Source organism: Aspergillus viridinutans (assembly GCF_018404265.1).
Source record: "Aspergillus viridinutans IFM 47045 DNA, scaffold_14, whole genome shotgun sequence".
NCBI lineage: Eukaryota > Fungi > Ascomycota > Eurotiomycetes > Eurotiales > Aspergillaceae > Aspergillus > Aspergillus viridinutans.
In genome coordinates this window covers 87,309-109,029 of record NW_025091230.1, presented here as the reverse complement: position 1 = coordinate 109,029, position 21,721 = coordinate 87,309, and the positions used below count along the sequence as shown (strand labels likewise).

Below are 21,721 nucleotides of genomic sequence, written 5' to 3'. Positions count from 1 at the left end.
TATTAGTTATAATATCTACTAAATTTTACTATAAAGCTATTACTTCTACCCCTTTACTAGTAGAATAATATAGTCCTATTAAAGAAATATCTTCTAATCTAAGTAACTCCTCTACTCCTACTAATTAACCTTAAGGGTTGAAGGGGGCTRAATTATAATAAATTCTATAATAAATTACTAAACTTAAATATCTTTAATAGATTTAAAGAGTTAATAAGTCTAAATAACTCTTCTACTAAAATAATACCTTCTCTTTAATAGAAGATAAGTAGGAAATTAAATTTAAGAATCTTTCCATCTTTATTATTAAATATTTACTCTAGAAAAGAGAAGAATAGCTCTAAGATATAGAATATATATTCTAAGAAGCTCTGAAGAAATATAGCCCTAATAAATTTAAAATTATTACTACTATTATATAAATGGATTCTACCTGCAGGCAGTAATAGTATATTAAAATCTATAAAATACTAATAGAGAGATAATAAAATACTAAAAACTTATAGTAATTCTTTAAGGACTAGACCTTAAGTCTAATCTAAGATACTAAAACTATTAAGGCTAATATTATTATTAAATTATATTAGGCTTATTAATGCCTAGATAAGGATCCTAGAGAATTTTATTATTATCTAGATTCCCTAGAATAATATTTTCCTTAATAAGATAAGAAGTAATAAGCTCTAGCTTTCTTTAGCAGCCTTATACCAGAGTTATATACTTATATTTAAGAATACTTAGAGAAGCTACTAGATACTTAAGATAAAATAATATCTATAGCTTTAAAATATTACACCTTTCTATAGAAATAATAAAAATAGAAGAGGAAGGATATTAGAAAACCTTAAGATAGTAATTTATTAAAATACTTCTAAAGTAATTTTAAAAGATTTAAAAAACCTAAATAAAACTAACTTAATAAGGATAGGAACCCCTTAAAATATTATAAATATAATAATAAAGAATATCTTACTAATTAATATATTATAAAGGATGCTAAAGTCTAATTAATTATAGAAAATAATAAGAGATTAGAATAAAACCTATACCTCTGACCTCCTACCCAGAAGTAGGGATTACTAGTTATTTTTATATTCTAATATAGCTACCTAATAGCCTTAAAATATATACTAATCTTAATAGCTGCACTAAGATTAATATTATTAGTATTATCTTTATAAAATTATAAAAGCTATAGTAAGCCAAACTTACTACCCCTATTATTAGGATAGTTAATAACTTTATTATCCCTACTTATAGGGTTTAGAAGGTCCCTATTATTACCTATAATTCTAGGGGTAATAAATAAAGTTTTAAATAAGCTTATATAGCTATTAATTAAGATCTATAACCTAAAGAAAGTCCTATTCTTTTTTTAATAACTATATTATAGGACCTCCATATCTACTTATTACTATAAAAGTATTAATAGTAGTTTAAGATATTAACCTTCTCCCTAACCACCCCTTAAAAGTTTAGGAAACTATATTATAATTATATAATAGTATTTATATTAGTTAAGCTACCTAAAGAGGTATAGCTTTCTAAGGAAGAGAAGAATTAGAAATATTATTCTCTTAAAAATATACCTCTAGAATTAGCTAGATTTTATAATATATTCTTAATAGAGAAATTAAAGATTATACCCTCTTATTCCTCTTAGGATTATACTATTAAAATAAAACCTAATAAATTATTACTATTTAGTCCACTATATCCCTTATCCTAAGTAGAACTTTATAAATTAAAGGAGTATCTTAATAAGAATATAGTATATAGAAGAATTTAACCTTTTAAAAGCCCTACTAGAGCCCCTATTCTCTTTATCCTAAAAAAGGATAGGGGGTTAAGACTATATATTAATTACTATAGACTTAATAAGATAATAGTAAAGAATTAGTACCTATTACCCCTTATATTAGAGATTCTTAACTAAATCTCAGGGGCAAAATACTTTAGTAAGATTAATATCTAAGATATATATTATTAAATCTATATTAAGGAAGGAGATAAATAGAAGATAGCCTTTTATACCTAATATAGCTACTATAAGTATATAGTTATATCTTTTAGTCTTATAAATATGCTAGCTATCTTCTAGAATTATATTAATACTATCTTATATAATATTCTTAATATCTTTTATATTACCTATCTTAATACTATCTTAATTTTCTCTTAAATAAGAGAGGAATATACTAAATATATCTCTTAAGTCTTAGAAAGACTATAGAAGGTAAAGCTTTATGCTAAACCCTTTAAATATATTTTCTACTAAAATTATATTAAATTCCTAGGATATATCATTTCAGCTGATGGTGTATCTATGGATATAAACTAGGTAGAAACTATTATTATATAGAAGGAATCCTATAGTTACTATAATATCTAAGTCTTCTTAGGTTTCTATAACTTCTACTAATAATTTATTAAGAACTATTCCTTAATTACTTTACCTTTAACTAATGTCCTAAGAGGAATGAAAGAAGGAAAGAAACTAGGATTAATAAAGTTTAATCTTATTAAAAAGCTTATATTTTAAAGACTTATTATAGCCTTTTAAGTAGCACTGCTATTATATTACTTTAATCTAGCTCTACTAATTTAGATAGAGATAGATATCTTAAAGAATAATATAGCTAGTATTCTCTCCTAACTAGATAAATAAGAGAGATGGCATCTAGTAGCCTTCTAGTTAAGAAAGTTTATAGGAGCTAAACTTAATTAGGTAATACTAGATAAGGAATTATTTATTATTATTTATTTCTTTAAATATTAGTATTAGTATACTAAAGGAGCTATATATTAGATTAAGGTCCTTTCTAATTATACTAACCTATAAGGTTTTATAAAATAACTAAAGTTAAATAGCAGATAGGCCTATTAGTTAATTTTATTAATACTATTTAATTTTATTATTAAATATTAAAAGGGAAAGGCTAACCCTGCTAATATACCTATAAGATAATATAGTAACTAGACTATACTATAGTCTGATAATAATAATATTATTATACTAATTTATAAGTGAATGGTTGCTGTGCAGTTACTAAGGACTAAGGATTAAGATAACTATAAACTAGAGCTAGGTAATATATTATTAGAGCTCTACTATTATAAAGACTACCTATAGTAAGAGGTGATTTACTAAGATAATCTATAGTAGTTAACTAATAATTATTTAATACTATAAGCCTTAGTTAAGTGTGCTACTTAAAAGGAAAATATTTATAAATATAAAACTACTAAAGATCTTAAGGGTTTAATTAAATAATTATAAACTAAAGATATTAAGGCTTAACACTGAATTGCTACTATTAGGTAGGATACTATAGGGTAAAAATATTAGAATATTAATTCTAAAGATCTTTTATAATTTAAAGGTAAGTTATTTATGCCTAATACTAAATAATTAAGGAACTAATTAATTAGTATTTACTATAATAAATTACTAGCTAGTTACTTTAGTAGAAACTATACTAAAGCCTTACTAAGATAAAAGTTTCACTAGATAAATCTATAAAATAATGTTAAAGCATATATTAAAGAATATCTAATATACTAAGGTACTATAGCACTAAGGTATAGGCCTTATAGTAAGCTTAATTTATTACTATAACTATCCTATCTATTTAGTAAACTATTAATAGATTTTATAACTAGACTTCTAATAATACTATATAGGATTAATCTAGTTAATAGTATTTTAGTTATAGTTAATAGGTTCTTAAAATGATTACTCCTCTTCCCTATCTTAATAATAATAACCACAGCAGAACTAGCAGAACTATTTTATTAAGAAGTTAAATTAAAATTTAGACCACCTAATAGTATTATTTCAGACTAAGGACTAGTCTTTACTAGTAAATTCTAGGTAAAATTATGCTATATTATAAAGATTAAATAAAGACTATTAACTGTGTTTTATGCCTAAACTAATAGCTAAATAGAATAGATAAACTAAGTCCTTAAAAGATATCTCTATTATTTTATTAATAAAGAATAAAATAACTAGGTAACTCTGCTAAGAGAAGCTAAGTTTACTATAAATAGAGTAATTAATATATTATTAAGTAAATCCCTATTTAAAATCTTACTAGAGTATAATCTAGACTTTTATATATATACTAAGGACAGTACTATAGGGGGAGAGATCCTAGCTATAATAGTATAAGTATAAAAACTTTTAGATCTTTAAGAAAGATTAAAGAAATAATAGCATAAAACTAGTAAAATATAAGTAAAGCACTATAATAAATATTATAAGGAGTTAGTATTAGAAAAAGGATAATTAGTAGGGCTATTAATAAAGAATCTTAAGTTAAAGATTCTAAGTAAGAAGCTAGCTCCTACTTTTATTAGACCTTTTTATATACTAGGTATTATTAGATTATAAGTATATTATCTTACTTTACCTATAAAATATAATTAAATTTATAATATCTTTTATATATTATACTTAGAACTATAGAATTAGGTAAAGCATAATTAATTACTACTAATACTAGAGCTTAAAGATAATAATAAATAGAAAGTTAAAGAGGTTAAGGACAGCTATATTATTAGAAATAAATAGTACTATTTAGTTAAATAGAAAGACTAGCCTTTAGAATATAACTAATAGGTTTATACTAATGATATAACTAATACATGAGAAGTAATATAGAAATATAAGAAAAGAATTACTACTATTAACTAATATAAAGGCACTGGGAAGGCTTAGCTAAGGCTAAGTATAATAAATAAAGATAGAATATAATACTAACTTAAATATCCTTAAGTACTAAAGAAAAAGACTAATTAATATTAGCTAAGTAAGTCTAGCTAGTAACTACTATTTTATTACTATAGAAATAGATGCTAATTACCTTAATCTCCTCTATAAAAAAGAGAAGAGAGGCAGCCTAAGCTATATATCTAGTATTATTAGATATAAGTTAAAGAGCTTTAGCTAAATAATATATAGCCTAATTATTAGTAGTAGCCCTAGTATTTAGGTACTAAATATAAGCTATTTTAGTATAATAATCTTTAAGGAACTTATTATACTTATTACTCTATAAGAATATTAGTATTAAGATAGTACTATAGTAATAAATTAATCTAGAAACTTATATACTATTCCTTTTTCTTTCCTATAATACTATATAACTAATAGTAGTTCTGCTCTATATTTTTAAAGGCATTAATAAGCTTAAGAAGGGTAACTAAAAAGTTCTTAAAAAGACTTAGATCCTAGGTATACTAGGGATTAAAGAACCTAGTATACTATTTAATAATAGTAGATAGATTAAGGATATTTCTAGCTATACTAGGTACAGCCTAGAAATAGCTATTAATACTAAAATAATATATAAATCTAATATAATATATAGGTTTATAGAGTAAATAGTAGATATTATACTAGATATACTTTATAGAAGTGCTATCTATAAGCTTATAATTAACTTTAAAAAGAAGGCCCCCTTAGGGGTTAAAGTTCTTTAATATAATATAGAGGTAGTATATATACTAGTACTTTCTATAGATAATAATATTAGCTATAATAAAACTTAATAGTAAGGAATATAAAGAAGAAGTAAAATATAGTAGAAATAAAAGAAAGATTATAAGGTTTAAAAAAACTTAAATCTTAAGTATTAATAAATAAAGAAGAACTATAATACTAAAGAAAATACTATAATATAAAAGAGAAGTATTAATATATAAAGTTAAAAAAAGAGAAAATATAAATAAAGATATAATTAAAGATAAATATACTATAGTTATTATCTATAATAATATTATTTACTACTACACCACAGTACATAATAACAAAGAATATAATAAATTTTAAAATATATAATACTAATATAATAGAAGCATTATATCTGCCCTATAATTAGTTATCTCTATTAATAATATTATATTATATTAACTATTATAATATTATTTACTCTTTAGGAAAATTTAAGGTTATATAACTCTAACTAAGAATAGTTATTATAACTAGAGGGGGTGTAATTATAAAGGCTTAACTATAGCCTAGCTACTTAATTATATAGCTACCCCTTATATCCTAATTATTTTTAACCTTCTATTTTTATACCTTAAGCCACTTTTAAATTATTACTAAATATATCTAGGATAGATAGTAAAGATAAATAGTATTCCCCTTATCTAATATTTAAGAAGATAAGGATTAGTTTTATTATAAACTAATCTACTACTCTCTATCATTCTTTTCTATTAATTATCATCACTAATTCTTACCTAGTCAACAGGTTATCTACCCTGCGACGTAGATCCTTACATCTAGTATTAGTAATAATTAGTTATGCTTTAAATAATTCTAGGGTTTAAGATAGGATATATAAAATATATTATAAATCTAATTATATTAGTTAGGTAATATAATTTAATATACTTACTTACTAATAATATTAAATACTTAAAATAGTCTAATAAATATATATACTAATTTTTAGCTTAGTAATTTTAGCTTTAAATTTTTTATTAATAATCTAACTAAAGCTCCTTACTTAAGTATTAGTTTTTTATAATATTTATTATAATATTTTACTTATATTTTAGTAGCTTTTTACTATTATTCTCTTATTTTTTCTATTCTTATTATTACTACTAGGATCTCTCCTCTTTTTATACCATCCTTAGTATATATATAGAAGTCTAGTTTATATCTATATAAGATCTTAAAAGGAGAATAATTTAATATAGAATTTAGTACTCTATTAATTATAAATTCTACTTCTCTTAGTAAAGTAGCCTAATTTAATTATTCTTTATTAATAAAATAATAGAGATATCTTTTAAGGACTTAATTCATCTATTCTATTTCGCTATTAGTTTAAGCATAAAATATAGTTAAAAGTCTTAGCTTAATCTTACTAAGGTAGTATAACTTTACCTAAAACTTACTAGTAAAGATTAGTCCTTAGTCTAATACTATACCATTAGGTAGTCTATAATATAATTTAATTTCTTAGTAGAATAGCTCAGCAAGGTCTCCAGCTATTATTATTATTAAGATAGGGAAGAAAAGGGACTATTTTATAAACCTATTAATAATAACTAATATACTATTAATAAGTTATAGCTTATACATGATAGGTGGTAAGCTAGTCATAAAATCTATAGTTAATTTACTAAATAGATAGATAGGTAATAGTAGGGATTTAAGTTTACTATATAGTTTATACCTTAGTATAGCAGTCCCTTAGTAGATTAAGCATTCCTTAATATACTACTTAATATTATTATATATATTAGTCTAATAAAACTTCTACTTTAGTAATACTTTAGTTCTGTTACATCTAAAATAACCTACTAATAATTTATCATAGTATAAACTAATTAATTAGTTCCTTAATTATTTAGTATTAGGAATAAATAGTTTACCCTTAAAGTATAAAAGCTTTTTATTATTAATAGTCTAGTATTTTTAACTAATATAATCTTAGTTAACAACCTTAATATAGTCCTAGATCTTAGGGTCTTTATATTAAATTTATTTAATTATCTCTTTTAATTTACTAGTAGAGTTAGGTAAATATATATTCTTATTAAGGGTGGTAGCCTAGATAATTATATTAGATAGTAAATAGTTAGTTACTAACTAATTTATATTATCCCTGCAGAGCTTATATTATTCTAATTCCTTCTCTAAAGGTCTATTAGTATAATATATATATATATAGAGCTCTAATAATATAAGGCTTAAAGTTTAATTCCTTACCTTTAGAGATTATATAGTAATTATTTATTTATGAATTAGTCCCATAAGCTTATTATTATTAGTTTATATCTTAGATAATTTATTATATTATCTAGTAGGTGCATTAGCTAGATTTATCTTTCCTTATTAATATTTAATAATAAAATTAAATAGTATTAAAGAGATAAGCTAATGGGCTTATTATCTATTTATTTTTAGTTATTTTATAAAGTTTTATAAGTTAGTATAATCTAAAAGAATCTTAACCTAGTATATAGCTTCTTTAATATATTATTACTAGTATTTAAAAGAGTAAATAATAATAAATAATTCTTTATTTAGGATTACCTAATTAATTTTAGCACCTATAAATTTCTTTAACTAGAAGGTAATAGGATACTATTTCTTCTATTAATCTAATTAGGATAATATACCTACTATACTATCTTTAGATGCATTAGTTTTAATTTAAATAGGTAATATAGGATTAAAGTATTATAATAGAGGAGCTATCTAGAATGCTATAATAAGATACTAAAATACTAACTTTTCCTTAAGGTTAAATTAAATTTTTCCTAGTTTTATACTATTTTTTATGCCTTTAAAAAGATTTGTAAGTGGTAGTGCTATTAATAAATAATTTTTAATAAATTATTAATAGAAATTATAAAATCCTAGGAAAATCTAAATATTATAGTAACTTTTAGGTTCCTCCTAGGAAGTAATGATCTCCATGCATTTTAGGTCTATAGATATACTATTAGGATATTTGTAGTTGTTAAGGATGTGGAGTCTTTAAAGAGTATGAGGGTAGGGGGTAGGCTAGTGGCTACCCTATATATATCTTATTAACTTTAAGGGATTCTAGTCTTCTTTTATATTTAACCTAGGCTAAGAATAAGTATAAAGGTCTAACTAACTATATAATTAGTAATAATAATTACTAGATATTATTACACATCTAATAGACTTCCTCAAAGTCATATCCATCCTGGTCGATATCACACTATCTATAGATATAATATACCTAAGGAACTTAATATAATTTTAGTAGAAGGAGTATTTTAATAATTTAGTATATAATTTTATATTTCTTAATTATATTAGGACCTACTAAATGTAGTTAGTATGCTGCTGTTTTATAGCTAAAAAGATTAAGATATTATTAAGATAAGCTATATAGAAAATATTAAGAATATTATATAGTGCTATATTTATATAATTTTAGAATATAGCTAGAGTATTTATTAATCTAAATAGCATAATAGTATACTTATAATAGCTATATTATATATAGAAAGCTATCCTCTATTTATCTCCTTCCTTAATATAGATATAATAATATATATCCTAGATACTAATCTTACTAAAATATTTAGTACCTAAGATATAGTTAAGAATCTCTAATATAAGGGGTAAAGGGTATTAATTCTTAACTATTAACTTATTAAGTTCCTAGTAGTTAATATAGAGTCTAAGATCTATTATATAATCCTAAGAGGAGTATAATAGTAATAATTTTAAACTTTTAGAAGAGAAGATATTAAATTTAGTAAGTTTAGGAGGTAGGTTTTCTAATAGGAGTTAGACTATATTATTCTCCTTATTAGGAAGTTATATTTCTTCTAGAAGCTTTATAACTATAAATACTATAATATAATTTTAATATATTTTTATGAACTTTTAGAGTAATAGAAATTTATAGATAGGAATCTTAAACCACTACCTCTAGTTCTAAGCGGATTTCTGCTCGCCAAAGAGAGGTGGCCTACATCCAGGTTAATCTTGGGGACGTCACGGCAACAAATAGTGCTCTCTGGTTCAATACACTAAACCGTGCCATACAAGGCCCTCCTAATTCAGCCGCTGAGGCAGTCAACGATGTCAAAACCGGCGCGGTTCGGAGGATCAATAATTTCATTCTAATTACGGTAATGGCCGTCTGGCCTAGTATTGAATGGTCCTCGGCACAGTGAGCCTTCCTCTTAACCAACCTGAGAGGTCCACTTCTGGGCACTAGTTTTCACTTTACGACTGATCCTCACCATTTCTGGCCTATTGCTTATGGTACTGCGGCATTGATACAGGCCAGTCTCCAAAATGCATATGCAAAAGCGTTTCTCGCTGAAGCAAGACCTTTCCAAGTTAATTGGTTTAGGCGACTTCCTGGGCATATTTACCGTGAGGAATATGTACCTTATAAATGGAGACTTGGTTAGTCTACATATCTGCACACACATTGAATTGCTGTCGTATGAACTTTAATGTTCGTGATCTGGTAATGACAGTATCTCGCTAAGCCTATTCAGAATATTATCATATGAGTGTTCCACATTTGGCGACAATCTGATTCAACCTGCTACGGCCAATTTAATGAAGCTCACACAGGTAGCCCAAGGCTCTATTGCCATTTCGTTCTTAGGTTAAAGCTCAGGCCGTAGGGCGATCAATTATCGATCGAAATGAGGGAAAAAGCAAGGTCCTAGGAGCTCTTTAGATAGTTAACGTAATTCCCAACCGAGCCGCCACTTTCCCATTCGATTCCAACGCGTTCAAATTCGAAGCTATCCAAATAGCTACCATGCCACCAAGGCCGCGTCAAACCCCTAGAAATTTGGTGGAACAAGAGGAAAGGAGCAATATCTGCTTCGACAAAGAAGGAAATCTCAAGTGCACAACGCGCTGCAGAGATATTCGACGAGCCTAGATCTACCCTCCGTGACCGACTCGATTGATGCCAGTATCGAATCGGAAAACGCGCCAATAATCATAGGCTAGTCCCTAGTCCGTGAACCGCTGTACCTGCATCAAAAAGACCAGTGCTAAAGAGCAAACAAATCCCCCGGAATAACTTTCACGATGTCTAGTTTTCTCCATTCCCGCAAGTATGCAAGGCGAAAAGCAACGCTACGTCCAAGCTTGCGGGTGGGATTGTTATCTCTCTTATGATCATTCTTCTAATCTTCGTTGCACTTTGGTTTTTGGGCCGTAATCGTACAAAGCACCGAGCCCAATAAGTCATGGAAACTCGAGATGAGAGACAGGACGTCGACGGTCCCTGAGGATATGTTACGTAGATTCAGCATTGACCAGCAAAGTGTGCATGACTATGCACTGCGTCAGACATAATTCGCGTTGTTTTAAGGGATTTTGGTGCCAGGTTACTTGCTAGTCCTACACTGATCTAACGTTCAGCCCATGCACTTTTGCCTTCCTCTTCTTCGCATAGAGTTTATCTCTTAATAGAAGTCTAGTTAAGGACTACGGTTGCGCAGAAGATAAGTCATTCTTTTGCTGTAATTACTGTGATGGGCTGGCCCAAGCCGCTAACCTGCGGAAGTCCCCATAGAACAAGGTTTCACAATGTATGTTAGCAGATGACGAAGATAAGTAGCGCGACCAACTCCACTCTTCTAAATAAATTGCTCCTCAGATCAAACATCAACACAATAATATGACATGACATCCGCAGCATATTGTCGTCCCCCTAGGGTTCACTTCAAACTGCCAACCTGCAAAGCATTGGCGGTGGTAATGAAGGCTCTCGCCTCTCTAAAGGTGCCAAGTAATTCGGCGGCAATGAAATAAGTTCTCGATCCTTCATACGTTCTTGTTTGAGACCAGTCCCTATCCCACGTAGCTTTGCTGTAAGTGTAAGTAACAGATAACAATGAAATTTATGTTTCTAGAAATACTTACATCATACAATAGGCTCCATCCGACTCCTTGCTTGACGCAGTAATTGGGGCAGTGAGCCATCATTGACTCTCAGCTATATGGAGTCCCGGTCCTAGGGATTAGATAGTTCTGGTAAGAAATCACACATGTCTGGATCATAATGTATGCACTTAATCAGGAGATCCTCCAAAGATGACAGCTCCTTATTAACAGATGGTGAAAGAAATCTATTAAATACTATAATACCAGGCTCCGGAGCTTCAGGAGTTTGATCCTGTGCTAGGGGCTAGGGCATAATAGATTTAAAAAATTTGCCTCAATCTCCTAATATTTTAGCCCAGCTTTTAAAGGTCCAGAAGATCAAAGTCTGACCAGCTTATAGTAATATATCTTAAGGCCAGTGCCTCTCCTGAGATGAGCAGGCTCTGTGAGTATAAGTCTATATTCTCTAACCTGAATATTAATAGCTGAGTGTTAACAATTCTAATTCAACATAGCTATAATTATAGTAAGAATCACTATAGCTAATTATCAGCTTCTGAAGCGCTGGCAACTCTGGGATAACTATTGTGTTTATAGAGGCTTGGAAAACCCCAAGATCTTCCAGAGACTGAAATAGGTAAAACAAGCTATGCCAGGGAAGAAGCTGAGGCTCCCAGGAAGCATGCTATTAGGATCATAGTGTCCATCTGATTTTAATATCTCATCACCCTTAATAGGTTGAGTTTCGCTCGCACTCAATTCTGAGGAAAGTTAAATAAATGCAACAGTAGGCGGCAACATAGCAGTGATAATAGAGTGGGAGGTGATCTCTCATACAGATACTGTTTAAAACTCATGTGGCCCATGCCGCAGACAGCGAAGTATATGCACGCTTCTGATGTGTATTATGAATTGTCCCAGGATTTCAAATATTCGTCCTACCCGCAGATGTTTATGATTCAAGACTGTGGGTAGAATGGGATGAAAAGTTATCTCTGTGTGCTTAAAGAGTGGTCCCAGCTCATGAGCCTGAAGTGTGATTGATGTGATGTAGAGTGTCTGCAGATCCTCAAATGAGAGCTATACTATTTGGTTCTAATGCAGCGGAATTTGGAGGTTTGAAGGATCTCCATACTCAAGGGGAATACATGTAGTAGAAATCCTACTTCCATTTTGATGTGGTTCGCTCTTTGTTTTTCTTTGGAGGTGCCAACGAGGAGCAGATCAAACAATCAATCACATTTGATTAAGCGCCGCCTCGCGAAAAAGAATTGAGTTCATACTGAGTATAGGAATAAGAAATAACGGCGTATACTCTGGTAGAACCGAGTGGAAAAGGAGACTGGTGAGCTCTTAGGATAGGAATTTTCGGACCCGGTGGTCCTCGTTTTTGTCCATGACCGTCAGTTCAACAGTATCCGGTGGATAATGCAGGACAAAGGAACTACCGTGATGCTGCCCGGTGTTTTGCGTGCACAATACTTTCCAACCTAACCCGACCTGATTAGCTCGGCGATTTGGGTGGGTAGCGGTAGTTTGTTATAGTCAAATTGCGTGAGCTACTGTACATAGTAGAACAGTTAATCATATGCTGTGGACACAAGCTGTTAGATGATTGAGAAATAAGCTCTTTCCCCATAGTGTATAATGTTTCTGTATATCTGGTTGGAATGGTTTCTTTTTTGGTCAGTAAAGGCAGTTTAACAATGTGCCACCAGTCAGGCCACGCTCAGATGCCTAAACTCGGTTCCGTCGATGGCAGATACTGTGTTGACAAATATCACACAGAACTTTAGCGGCGACATGTGCCAGAAATATCCAATGACAGGGATAATTATTGCTCGTAGTTCATTTTGATATTTGCGATAGCCTAGGCCGGCTTCAACTTTACCGTGCCGACCGTTCGAGGCCTTCAAATTTGCCTTGCCCAAAATAAGGAGCCTGGCCTGTAGCCACACCCTGGCGCAAGCTCAATGTAGCTTATCATACGGCACGATAGACAATAAGGTAGACTAGCTCTAATGATGTAAGGTCTAGAATGCGATAGGCTGTAGACCTCATAGAATTGCTGGTGTGACTGCCTCACGAGACCGCTTGCTAGTTTACCATGTTTGAAGAGGTTCTGGTCCGCCACTCAGCGAAACGAAATACTAGAAACGAGGTAGTGCAAATCCCCTCCATTAGACGAAAGTCTGACTTTTAAGGCTGTAATTAGCATGCTGGGTCATACTGTTATAAAGTTTAACTTATTCACATACATCCGAAAATCAAACTTCTATAATAATCAGGATACAGGTCAGCTAACCCTTCAGAAAAGTTTGCATAAATTAAAAGTAGGTTAGATAAACTAAAAGTGGGTTAGCTAACCCTATACTAGATAATAGAGGGAAAAGGCCTAGAATTACTACTTAATCTATTAAGTATAGTAATTATTTACTAGAATATCCTTAGTCTAATAAAAATAGCTATACTTATATTATAAAAAGTTATAGCTAGAACTAGGAAACCTTTAAGAAAGTATTATATAATATATATATTAGTTATTAACTAGTTACTAACTAGTTACTAATTAGTATAGATATAATATACTTATTAAAGGGTTAGCACTACTTAAATAATCTTTTTACTACTCCTAGTATATAATATTAAAAAAATATATTTATTATTATACTAGGGTTAGGGTATATAAATATTTATTACTAGATCTAAATATTTAATATATCTTTATTTCACTATTACTTCTAGAGAAAATATCAGAGATATACTCTAGAATTAGACATTCTAAATTATTATTAGGGGAGTAAGCTATATAAGGGTAAGGATTAGTTACTAACTAGTTAATAGGATATTCTATAGTATTAAATAATATTTTAATACTAATATAGCCTGCTCTTAGTAAATATTAATATATAGGCTAGTCTTAAGGCTAAGTAATACTTAGGTAAGTTTATAGTATTATTCTAACTAGTTATTAACTAGTTACTAACTAGTTAAGTTCTTATACTTCTATAAGTATTTATTAATTAGGAAATAGCCTAAAGCTATGGACTTCTATTTAGATAAGTCTTTAGCTTAATAGCTAATATAACCTAGAAGCTAGTAAACTTTCACTATCTTTATAATACTAGGTTTAAGGCTATTATAGTTAATATATATAATAAGTAGATATTAGGTAGGTATAACTAGTTACTAACTATTATAGATCTTAGTTATTATCTCTCTACCCTTAACCCTACTTACTAGCCATAGATATAGTAATTAAGAAATATTATAATTCTTTATTATATTTACTTTCTATAAACTATTTTAAAACTACTTAGAATAGTAGTAAATAGTAATAATCTAGAGAATTCTTCTTATTCTATCTTAGTAAGAATGAGAAGCCTTCTTAATTATAAAATAGAAGATAAATATTATTAACTTATTTAACTTCTTTAAGGTAAGAACTAGTTAGTAACTAGTTAGGGACTAGTTAGGAACTAGTAAATATAAAATACTTACCTTATTATCTTTTCTAAGAGGGAGAGGAGGGAGCTTTAAGGCATCCTATTTAAGAGTAGTAATATAGTTCTTATAGATAGTATTATAGAAAGCTATAACTAGTTAGTAACTAATTAGGAACTAGTTAGATGGATACTTACTAATTACTACTACCTACTTATTCTATATTAGGGCCCTCCCTTAGTTATATAGATGTTATATTTACCCTTATAGATAGATAGAATATATTTTTTTAGATTATTAAGACTAAGAAATCTACTTTAAATAGAACTAGTTAGTAATAAGTTAACTTAAAAGGTAGATTTCTTTATATATACCTCCTTAATATAGCCTAGGTAATAATAGAAGATCTTACTAATAAAGATTTTAAGATAGCCTATTTCCTATTAACTAGTTAGTAACTAGTTACTAACTAGTATATATAAACTAGTTAATTAACTTATATTTAACTAGAAGAGAGGAAGGTTTAGCTTATTAAGACCTAACTTAAGATAGCTCTTATAGGATTCCTATAATTAGGTTAGTATCTAAACTAGATAAGGACTAGTTTAGAACTAGTTAAAGAAATTACTTATAGCTTTCTTTATAAGTACTATTCTAGATAATTAGACTAGTTAAGAACTAGTTAGCTAGAAGATATAATATATAGATTTCCTAACTAGTTAAGAACTAGTTAGCTAGCTAGAATTAAGAGATAAAGGTAAGAGTATTCTAAGATAAAGATAAGAATATTTAGAAAGTAGAAGACCTACCTATAAGGTGTTTAGAGGAGAGGTAGAAGTAAATAATAAGAGAAGTTAGAGTAGATATTAACTAGTTAATAACTAGTTCAAAGAAAAAAAAAATTAAGAAAGGGGGGGGGGAAGAAAAAAGAGAGGGGGAATAAGATAAGAGAGATATAAGAAGGTAAGTTATAGTATTAAGTTTAGCTAACCTTTATAGTAGGGAGTGTTATCTAACTATATATATCTTAGTAAATATTTCTAACCTTAAGCAGGGTCACCCAACCTTAGTTATGAATGTCTGAACTTTTCCTAAAGGTCAGCTAACCTGTAGTCACCATAATAATCCAGGTGGGGCTCAGAGGTCAGGTTGCAGTTTCTGGCTCTGTGGGCTACTTTACAGCATCTCACCGTCTTCCAGTATTGTTGGAACCTGAATGGCCATCCTCATCCTTTCAGCTCTGCGCTGAAGAAGCATCAAACCAACCTTCCAGTACCCACATCTGCTGGTTGACTATTGGGATTAACGGTATGAGCATACGTTTTCCAGAAGCCCTACGTTAGGCTGGATGAAGTTTTAAGGCAAATTGCTGCATCCTCTGCCCAGGTCTGGAATACATCCACTGTTTATTATCCTTAATTGATATGCTCGGTGGGCGCTTTATTGGTCGCGTAGGCTATGAAGGAAAAGATTCTCTGGCTTTACCGCGGACAGCGCCATGCTCAAGTGGCAAGCAAGGGCTGTAGCATAGTTAAACCCTGGCCTAACTCTGGAACGCGTGGCATGATCGAATTGCACAGCACTCCGGTAACATACCGACTAGGATGGAAAGAAGCGGGTCGGTGTCGACGGGCTGAATTGACGAGAGTTACCTACCAGTTAATATAAATAAACCTGGTCTATCCTTGGTCTAGGTGTTGGTAGTGGCATTGACGTTGAGCCGTCCACAGTGCTTTTATAAGTCAGATAAACGGCAAGCCAGAAGCTGAAAAAAGGCTAAGCTTAAGCACATGACTGTCCTGTCACACCTGCATTTTTGTTAGCCACCTAAAATCTGCAAAATCAGAACCGGAATCAGATCACTCAAGCAAAATACCGGACATCGTCAAGTCTTGAGATATGCGTGTTTAGAACTCTATTATGGCTTCCGATCGTATAGCCAATCTTATCGAGGACGAGGCGTTAGTCCAGGCACTTGATGATCGCGCCCCAGAGTATGCGGTGCTCGTGCAGTCAAGTACTGCCACTGCACTCCGCAATTCAGAAACCGCGGACCTTCTGGAGGTCACAGTTTGGGATACATCTGTTGAGGAGCGAAAGAGAGTTTATTCTGAACGACCGCCTTTCAATACCGATTGGGCAGCGTTGTTCTACAAATATCTACGAGAAAGGAGTGTGGGCCAAAACCGGGAACTAGAGACAGGCATTGATACTGTGATAAAGAACGCTGTTCTCGATGCGTCTAAAGCATTTTATACTTCCGAGGAGACAATTGCTATACTATCAGGAGAGTTAGTGAAGCAGGTTGATATGAACGAGAAGGTCCGGAAAGCCATATACGATGAGTTGCAGTCCACGCGGAAATTAGCCATAAGGGAGTCGAGGGATGCAGTCGCTGCACATACGCATGTTATCCTTGCTGACAGGATGCACGACGTCATGGCTCAGTCACTCAATCACGCCGTACTAAATACCACAGTTGGCAGTGTCGTTGGACACATGGTGCTCTCTGCAATGGCGCTTCCCGCAGTCAAGGTCGCCGTCACCCATTCGATTATCGTTGCTGTTCATAGCGCGGCTGTGCAGCACATGCTGGTATTGGTAGGGAAGAAAATAGGTGTCACAGTTCTCCTTGCACTCATTTTCGGCCATGCGGCAGCGTCTTTGGCCGGCTGGTTTGTGCTTCCAGTCATTGCGGCTTTCGTCACGTACCAATATCAAAGATTACCAGACACTTTAGCAAAGAAGATACCGCCCGAACTAGCGGAGCAGATTAAGCAAAACGCACCTACAATCAATAGGCCTATCGCCGAAGCTGTAAAGACAGCTGCAATGGAGGCGTTCTTTTCACTTTCGGATGAGTCAATTTCCATGCTCCATGATGCTGCTATGAGACCACAGGCATGCAACTATTAAATTCTTCTTCGAGTTTCTTTGTAATATTCTCAGAATGGACGCGTTATTTTAGGCACTGTTAATACGCAATGGTATATCGCAATGCTCCTGTTTCGATAGTTCAAGGCACTGCTAAGCAAGGCATTGCTTCCTGAGGCAGGACAACAAATATCCTGTACGAAAAGCCGCTCAGTTGGACGGATCAAACGCAGAAAAACGACTTAACCGGCATCTGATTCGCAATAGGCATAAGATTCTGTATGTGTGTCTCACCAGCTCGCGAGAACTACTCCATCTGCGCCCTAAATCACACATCGAGTAACAACCCACCAATTGGCCATTGCATTCTCCTATTTAAAGGTACATCTACGCTAAGTTGGCGATGTTCAGTGACGGAGTATTGCCCGTCTTGCCCGAAAATTTCCAGATTACAGCCAAGTTGTCTTTTAAAAGATTTGAACTTTGTCCTTTTCCACTTATAATCCTACACGCCTTTCAATCCCATGGACTTCCTTGAACTTATGGGAGGCTATCAGGTGCTGGGAAAGGATTGCGACTTTTTACCCCGTTTCCTTCTCTTCTTCGAGATTTGGTATCCTGCTTACATTATTTTGGCCATCATCATTTTTAGGATTTCGTATTATCTTTGATAAAGCATAGTCGCTGGTGGTTACAATGAGTGGAAAGTTTTCTAACGCCGTCGTGGGAACAATGCCTGGCAACCATATAATTTACGTGCTCAGTGTTCTGCTGGACGACGGCCTGCGGTATACCATCCCCACCATTACAGCCAATCGCAGGCCACCCATTATCTGCACGTTTATGGGACACTCATGTCCGCGGCTCCACTGTGGAAGTGGCATGACAACACATCGGTGTTTTACTGAATTGCTTATCGCCATAAGTTTCTGCAAAACTTCCCTGCTTGGTCCTGTGATTGCAATCAACTACCGGCTTGCTTCAGCTCTTAATAAACTACTCGGATTAAAAGCAGATTACCTAGTAAAAGCAAGCCCAACGCCTTATACCGTGTTAACCGCCAGCTCCGCATGTTCAGCTCCTACCAGGATTTTATTTCGGAATGCTTTTTAAAAGCTTCCGAAACCACCACTGATAGTGGACGCTTTTAACTGGCGACAGGCAGAATATGGACAGGCTATAACCAGGGTACAGCCTGATTCAGTGAAGCTGTGTGCAATAATATCCAGGACACGGGAGCCCTTTCCACCGACTATGTGCTTAGCATGAACTATGTGTTTGGTACGGACAAGTATGTGGTAGAAAAAGCTCGCCATCATGACTGGAGCTATTCGTAGTTAGGATCCCCAAAGACGAGGGCCATAATATCAGCATGAGGTAACATTGTCGTCATTTTTGGTACCATGTGAAATTGTGTTAGGTTCTAAAATATCGTCACCTTTTCCAACATTCATAATTTACTTCCCAAAGCTCACGCTTCCCTGTAGAGGGCTAGGTCTGATTTCCACAGCACTTGGGTTCAGCAATATGAAATACTCAGTATTTGCGGATTCATGGACCGAATATGCTCCCATAGCCACTATCATCTGTTCATCAGCTGCAACTTCTTTATTACTAGGGACAAAGGGACCTAGTGGCTTAGCATGGTCAGCTATCAGCGTATTCGGATCTCTACCTATCATCAGGGCCGGGCTTGCAGCATCATTCCCAGATTGGCTCCGTTACTGCCTTAGATTGAGAGATGATTTCAGCGACTCGGCCATCGGATTCCAGCTGAGACTTAATACGAGTATCTTCAATAATTTGGCCAGACAGAGTCTCGGACCAACCGCTGTGGGGATGGTCCATAAAGAGAGCAAAGTATGGTACCAATACCCACCCATTCCCTAATGGAAGCTGAAATTATGGACTGATATTTGTCAGGATCTGGATGTCTACGCATTGGACAGCTTTACGGAACATTTTCTTCATGACGCACCAGAATGCACTCAAGGCCAGCCACTAACCGTGTACATCTTTCGCGCCTATAATGATGCACCACCGGTTGCTAGAGAGTGGCTTTATCTGATTTCGTCCCTGGTCAAGTTTATTGAGTTTAGTATATTGTGGCACCTAGGCTCACTCCAGCTTGGTTTAGTGAGTATGCTTGGTTATGCGGTCTTCTTCTCACTTGCATTTGTGCTACAGCTCAAAGGCCTCCTACGGAGATACCGCAAGGCTTCTGGAGACCATGGTGATGTTCTGGATATTGCTGCTGGGAGTTTACCATCTGCCAGAAGGCCTAAAGCAGGCGATCGCCAAGTCTACCTAGGTATTCCTCAAAACTTTCGGCGCAATATCTGGTGGACAATCACATGGGCTTTCGGTACACTTGTCTACGCTCTTTCGGTTCCTTGCTGCTATGTGCTTCTGAGGATGCAGAGAAAGGAGGTCAAATGGGTTTGGATTGGGTTTCAGAGCATTTGGATGCTGTTGCGACTCGTATTCTTTCAAATAGCCAAGGACGCTGATACCCTGAAAAGTCACCCACCCGAACGGAAACTCTTAGCGGAATTGGAGAACGGTGAACGAGAGAAGTTGTGGAATTTGCTACTTGGACTGGCGAGATATCAGATTAGCTTTCACCCCCGGGGTAGCTACTCATACAATGGAGCACTTGAGACGATTGAAACGGTCTTCAAGGCGCGCTTTCAAGATAAGCTGCCTTCTCTTATTGGGGAAAAGCCGGATATCAGAATTACGGGCATTGTCGATGATACAATATTATCAGCTGCTGCATGGTTGAAAGGCTCGGAGCATGATACTTTGAGCTTCTACGACTGTTGTGTGATTTCAGTTAACCACGACGGGCAAACTATAGCAATTCCTGCATGTCGTGTCCTTTATACGCTTGACAAGAAACAAAATGATGAAGAGAAGGGAAATAAACCGGAATTTGTACCGAAGGGAGGTCCAAATCGCGGAAGGCAGTACGTTGGATGGTGTTCTTGGATGCCACTTCCAGGTCGCCAGTGGCTTCAGGTCAAAAGCCGTGACCTGACTGTGACTGGAAAGGATAATGAGATCAAAGTCATGACCGATTCTGAACTTGACGAAAGGCTAGAGAAGAGAGATATGTATATTAGTCTTGGAAAGGCGGACCAGGTGAGGTCAATTGTTGAGAAGTCGTCGGAAATTTGGGACGATTTGATTGATATTAAGCGTGGCAGATAAAAAGCTCTCATGCAACTTCATTTGCATCAATAGCTTGCCACGTCTGTACACCTACCCCGGACCCCTTACCACAAAAAACAATCCATGTTTTTAATCCTGTGGAAATTGTCGCGAAACTTCACGAACATCTCATCTTTGCTCAGAATAACCATGCACTTAAGATCAATCGTTTCTTTTTGGTTAATAACCAATCAGGAATTAATCAATCAATCAATCATCATAGTTACATATACAGACCGCTCTAACACCCACCTCAGTAAGACCTATTTCGCAAACCATAAGAACCTATGCCTCCTCGTTGCACTGATCCAAATTCAGGAAGGACAGCTTATAAAATCTTCCTCAGAACGTACAATGGGTGCCGTCAACTCAATCACGCAGTGCCTGCCTTCACGGCCTACCTACCAGCAAACATCACCCACCCGCAAGACACAGAACATCGCATCTAGCATCATCACAATCATTCCAACCAGCGTATCAACGTAAGCCATCGAGAAAGGTCTCGATGACGCTGTCGGCATAACAAGCTGGACAGGATCGCTAGCTCAAGCCATCCTCCATGGCGTTGAGAATGCCATCAATACCAGCGCGCAGCCGACTGAGGCAGCATCCATACACTTGCTCGAGCTACAAGCGAGGCCTTTGAGTTTTCCCATGAACATTCTATCTTCATCACTACTCCTGCTTTAGATGTTTTGGTCATTTTCACACCGTGGATTATTGAGGTCCTTGGATTTGGAGAACTGGGTCCGATTGAAGGGGTCATTTGCGGCATCCTGGCAGAGGATGTATGCTTGGTATGTGGATGGATAAGTG

At 33.3% G+C, this 21,721-nt stretch overlaps 2 protein-coding genes across 2 annotated transcripts; both read left to right on the top strand.

Annotated features, from left to right (window-relative positions):
• Nucleotides 1–16,738: 16,738 nt before the first annotated feature.
• Nucleotides 16,739–17,734, top strand: Aspvir_003165 (uncharacterized protein; the record flags this gene model as incomplete). Its single annotated transcript, XM_043274750.1, has 1 exon — nucleotides 16,739–17,734. The coding sequence occupies one exon, from the start codon at nucleotides 16,739–16,741 to the stop codon at nucleotides 17,732–17,734; it is 996 nt and encodes a 331-aa protein (XP_043130685.1).
• A 2,100-nt stretch (nucleotides 17,735–19,834) lies between these two features.
• Nucleotides 19,835–20,905, top strand: Aspvir_003164 (uncharacterized protein; the record flags this gene model as incomplete). Its single annotated transcript, XM_043274749.1, has 1 exon — nucleotides 19,835–20,905. The coding sequence occupies one exon, from the start codon at nucleotides 19,835–19,837 to the stop codon at nucleotides 20,903–20,905; it is 1,071 nt and encodes a 356-aa protein (XP_043130684.1).
• Nucleotides 20,906–21,721: the final 816 nt, after the last annotated feature.